We start from the raw sequence: 6,354 nt of genomic DNA on the forward strand, positions 1-6,354 counted from the left end.
ACATATAAGTATTCAATTTTTTACAAATAAATTTAATAATAGCGCAACAGTTGATTATTAATATATCAATGACATTGTTTTAAAATTTAAGTTACCCTTATGTATATATTCTTAGATATACATTTTTATAAATATATTCTTATATATATATAGTTATATTTTATATATATATATGTATATATTATTTATATATTTTAGTAAAATTTGAAATATATTTTCCTTGCAACAGTTTTTAAATTTAATAGATATGAATTTTAAAGTCGAAGAAAATTACAAAACTTTATGTATTATGTATAATATTTTTTTTGTCTTGAAATATTTATGATTTAAATTTTTGAAGTTTTTTTATTTATAATATTTTTAAATGTTATAGATTAAAATTTATTCTCCATTATAATAAGGAAAATTCTAAAGCTTTGGATATAATCAAATATATTTCACTCCATACTTTTTTTAAATAAAAGTATGATAGGCGCTTGCTTAATGCGACAAATATACTTGTATTGTAGTTGCAGCGTTGTATTTTTTCTTGATATACGAGTAGAGTATGTATCAATATATGTATATAGTATATTCTTAAATAGATCTTTTAAATAGAATATATGCACAACATTTTGCTTATTTCATTTAATAAAAATTTGATGTAAATAAACTTTACATATCTTAATCTAATTTAATACTTTTTTATATTATTAAGTAGTTTTCTTTTATTTTATATATTCTTATTTATTTCTCAACAATTGGTGTTTAATTAAAATTTAAAGTTATTAATTTATTACAAATTTAATTTATATATTATTTAAGTGAATTTATAATTGCTTTTATATATATATATATATATAGTTTTAATTAATTTATTTTATGTTAATGTATTTATTTTATTTAAGTTTTATATAAGTTTTATTTGAAAATTTTTTAATGCCAAGTGGCTTAAGGTACTTAAGTATTTAATTACAATTTGGCGTTAAAGCCAATTTATTTTAAAGAACTTTCAAGTGATTTAAAACCTCACACAACAATTTTAATTGGTATGAAAAAAAATCATTAAGGATGAAATAAAACATTAATTAAATAAAAATGAAAGGTAGATGGCAGCATTTATTCTTAATAATAAGATGAGTGAATAAAAAACATATTTCAGTATTAAACTTCAAAGAATAACAATATTATTAAAAAAGAAGAAAAAATACTAATAATAAAATTAATTAAAAAGAAATTTATTAATATATTAGCATTAGATAATTATAGTCATAATATAATAATATATATGAAAATTAATTTTAGAAATAAATATTAAACACTAATAAAAATTAATAAAAAAATATTAAAATATAAAATTAATAAGTAAATAGCAAAAATGATAAAAATTAATAAAAACAAATAATAAAAATTAAAAAAGTAATAACAAATGTGACTAATAAAAATAAAATAAAAAATTATTACTATAAAAAAACTATACAAATTAAAAAACAATAATTAAATTGGTTTTAAAAATTTATAATAAATAAAAAAAATATGTTACATATGTTAATATGTTATGAACTGCTATTATTCAAAAATGAAACCAAGTAAAAATAATAATAATAATAATAATAGTAATAAAAAATAATATAAATAATTTTAAAAACATCATAAAAAAACGACTCATAAATCGTGTTTTTTTTTCTTAATTTTGTTATTTTTAACAACAATAAAAAAATTTGACTAAGAAATATTTAAATAAAAAATTGTAGGGTATAATATTTTTAAATATACTACAATAATAAATTCTAAATTTTTTTATTTAATTCAGAATTAAGAAATTGCTAAATTTTCGTGTTTAGGAGCTTTTACAATCACATAATAATTATTAAATACGGTTCAGTGTGAACAAATTAATTAAATATTTAATGCGCAACTCATAATAAAACTATAGACGGTGACTACAGTGCATTATGGTCCAATTATTTAGAATTTATATATAACATCCACAACAACTACAGACAGATGCTTTGGTTTAATCGTACGTTGGACATAATAATGAGGTTTTATAAACCACAGTACATATACATATATGTATGTATATAAGTATGTACATGCATGTATAACATATATGATATTAGGAGGAATAATTAAACTGAATTAAACTTAAGATCATGATAACACAAAAGCGAATGGTACTATTGTGCATAAAACCCTTAAGCGAACTAACGAAAGAACTTATAAATGCTCATCCTAGGGTCTATAGTTTTTGGGAACACCCGAAATTCTGAGTTTTTATGTTGCGTTTGTAAAATCGTTAGAAAAAATTGTAATAAATCTGTGTTAGAACTATATGCTTGTGTTTTAGTTACAAATATTAGTGTAACCGAAATTTAACACAATAAAATAAAAGAAATAGCTCAATCTCTCTTGGGAAATATCGCTAAGATTGACTGGCCTGTACAACCAGGCGTACCATCTCATGAGTACTGAAGAAAATATATAGTACAGAAAAAAAACAAAATTTCTTCTGTGGTTATTTAGCTCATAACGTACTTATATACCATTTAAAACCATCTATAATACCATCTATTATCTATTATGACTTCGAAAATTGGCTTTGAAATCGTTTTTTTACAATTTGCATTTAATAATTATTTAACATAAGAACATCATAGGTTTAAATTGTTATAACAATTGAGTTGAAGACTTTCTTTACCATACATATAATTCTATTTATTTTATTAGCTCCTTTTATTGCAAATAACCATTCTAAATTTATGCTTTAAAAGGTTCGAGCATAACAATTATAATGTTTAAATAAAATGTTAAAAGAAAATGTTTAAATATATTCAAATTCTATAATTCTATAATTCTATATAATTCTATTTATTTTATTAGCTCCTTTTATTGCAAATAACCATTCTAAATTTATGCTTTAAAAGGTTCGAGCATAACAATTATAATGTTTAAATAAAATGTTAAAAGAAAATGTTTAAATATATTCAAATTCGAACACATCAGATGTTCGAGAATTTTAAAGCTTTTCGAAGATATTCGAGCTATCAAACAGCAAATCTGGTTTACAAATATACATGACAATGTATGATTGAACACAATATTGAGTTCGAACATTTTTGAGCTTTTCGTTGTCAGCTGAATACTCCAGCACAATTGTATTTAAACTCGAATTATATTTATAACACTATTTTATATATATAATTTGGTTTTACAGATTTTATATATTCGGTATATTGTCCTCAAAATGAATAATACGTTGAGCAAAATATATTATGTTCTGCATCAACTTCATAATAAAGCAGTCTGCATTTTGTGAGAATAAATCAACTCATCAAACAATCAAACCGACTAAGAATTAATAAAACGGTTGATGAATAGTTGTATTAGAAAACTTTACCCAAATATATGCTTTAAACATTAAAAGTAATGTTTCAAAGTATTTGGAAATAACGATATTTCAGCTCAAAGATAATCAAATTCGAATTTGGATCAAACACTTTAAAAATTCGAAATTATTCTTACAGCTACAAAATATTCGAACATTACGACGTTTTGGTTTAAATATGCTCAAATTCGAACATTTGGATCAAACACTTTAAATGTTCGGTATTATTTGTACACCTCCAAAATATTCGAAAGTTATGATGTTTAATTTCGAATATACTCATATTTAAAATCAAAGCACTCGAAATATCGATGCACTCGAATAATATTTGAAACTCTTATTTAACCATGAATAGAAAATAATTGAAATAAAAATGAATATGAGATATAAGATGCTTTAATAATAAATCAACCACTTGAATTTATAAAATCTTTATAAGAATAATTTTTTTATAAACGTTTGTGTCTATTTATTTTATTGTGTATTGAAAGTTTTTTAAGATGTATTCATATTTATTAAAAACGATTTTATATAAAATTTTAACTATAGTTTAACAATTTATTCAATTTTTTTATTTAATTCCATTTTTTTTTTAATTCAATTTCACTTTAATTAAGTTTTCTTTGTTATTGATGTACAGAGTCTATTGCCTTCACAAAATGTCTATTGCCTTTATTATTGCTTTTCATATAAACTATTTTTACTTGCTAACTTTCTTAATGTAAATTAATTACACTTCAAATTTAATTAAACATTTAATTAAATTCACAGCCATACACTACGGTTTATTTTTTCCTATACACATATATATATTAACTCCCATAAACTGCCTTTAAAATTCTTCTGTAATATTACTAAACATTTATATGTACATATACAAGGATATATACATATATATATACAACAAAACTTATTCAAATGAATATGTTATTAGTATATATTATATTAAGGAGTTTAATATAAAGAAAATGTAACCGTAAGTACAATCATTTCCAACTTAACCATTTTAGTAAGTATGAAAGGGTTTTCTTACGGGCATGTTAATCAATTCACATACGCGTTGTAATAAATATATATTTAAATTATTATATATATCTTTCACATGTAAAACATATATATGTATGCTACCAAAGCGGAAGGTGTTTATTCTGCAGATATAAATTGCTTCTACTACTTTTTGAAATCATTTGAAGTTAATGGTATACATGAGCATGATAAAGAAAGAGATAATGCTGTTATAAAACTATATTATTCATCATTTTATTTCTGGTTCCTCAATATTCAGTTTTTAAAAAGGCTGCTCAATACAATCTAACCACGATTACCGCCCGGTGATCTATAAAGAGGATAACGAATAATTTTCTAATTGGCTATAATAGCATTATACAGTAGTAGAACATATATTATATATTCATTAACATATTGGATTTAAATACAATGTGTTGTGTTAATGAATATATAATATATGTTCTTCTACTGTATAATGCTGTTATAGACAATTCGAGAATTATTCTTTATGCTGCTTATAGATCAACAAGCGATATTCGTGGCTAGATTTTTTTAAGCATCTTTTTTAAAAACTGGGTTTTAAGGAACCAGAAATAAAACCATGAAATCAGTTTTAAACCAGCAGTATCATTTTCTATATATATATTCAATTCCTTTCCCTTTCATTAACCCTTTCATCCTTCTTTAAATTTTTTATTTTTGTACAAGTTTTATTTTATATTCATTTCTTTGCAAAGTTAAAAGTTTATATTGTTTTTAATTATTGTATTTGTTTTTACATTTCATTACTGTTTTTAGTTTTTTTGTTTGTAATTTGCTTTTAATATAATTTAAAATATTATTTAATTTAGTTTTGTTTCCAATTCATTAACATTTGAAAGCTTACATTGTGGACGGACAAAAAACAATGTTAAAATTCTTTATTTTTCTTTATGATTTCTTTTAAAACAATTTATATGTTTTTTTACAACGTTTTCAGTTTTTATATATAATTAAATTGTATATTTCTTGTAAATTTTAAGTACATTATATAGTTTGTTTTAGTTTGAAAATTGTACATATATGCATTAAATTCAACTACATTGTTTCAGTAAGTTATGGATATTATTCATTATTAAAAAAAAGTTAATATATTTTTAAAAACAAACATTTTGAAAAAATATATGCATAATATATACATTTTTACATAATTATTTGAATGTTAAAAATTTTATGTTAACTATAAGTTAAATTTATTTATATTTTATTTTTCATTAGTGCAGTTTTAATTTTAAAATTATTTAGATAAAATTTTTTTTAATTAATATTATATAGAGTCTAAGTACAATATTTAAGTTTTAATATGCTTTATATTATATAAATTAATTTTGTTTTTTTAATTTAAAAGTTAAGTTAGTTTAAATTAATTGATAAATATTTTAATAAATAGTTTTTAAATAGGCTTTCGTAAAATTCATCACAATTGAAAATAAATGATTCATTATAATTTTTTTTAATAGTTCTTATAGCAGTTAAATACTTTTCTTTTAAATTTGCTAACTAATATTAACTTTAAGTTTAAATGTAAGTTGTTTTTGATTTAAAATCATATTAAGAAAATACTTTTTATAGTTTTTTAATAGGATACAAGTTGTTATATGAAAATATGTAGTAGACTTAGAATTAAAAAGTTATGATTCATTTGTTTTTTTTTTCTTTGTTTTAAAAACATACTTTATTTTCAGTTTAGGACTTGATTTGAAAAATATTGAAAATTCAGCTAAGTTCATTATTATTACTATTTATATACAATTATATTTAAATATATTTTAAATATATATGCTAATAATTACTACGCAGTTATGTATATATTTTAGTTAAAACTTTTGAAGGCTTCTTTAGATAAGTTCTTTTATGTTTGCAGATTTTTTTTCTCATAGTTTTTGGGATTAAATGAAATTGTCGACAGTTTAAGCTATTACCGACTTTTACTAAATATC

At 20.7% G+C, this 6,354-nt stretch overlaps 1 protein-coding gene across 1 annotated transcript in view; it reads left to right on the forward strand.

Annotated features, from left to right (window-relative positions):
* The window catches only part of LOC119674647 (ERC protein 2-like), a 56,134-nt gene extending 52,553 nt beyond the window's left edge, over positions 1–3,581 (forward strand). Inside the window, exon 6 of the mRNA XM_038085795.1 lies at positions 3,507–3,581. Coding sequence (XP_037941723.1) covers positions 3,507–3,581 — 75 coding nt within the window. The remainder of the gene's footprint in view (positions 1–3,506) is intronic.
* Positions 3,582–6,354: the final 2,773 nt, after the last annotated feature.

The sequence above is a fragment of the Teleopsis dalmanni genome, chromosome 2 (genome assembly GCF_002237135.1).
Source record: "Teleopsis dalmanni isolate 2A chromosome 2, ASM223713v2, whole genome shotgun sequence".
NCBI lineage: Eukaryota > Metazoa > Arthropoda > Insecta > Diptera > Diopsidae > Teleopsis > Teleopsis dalmanni.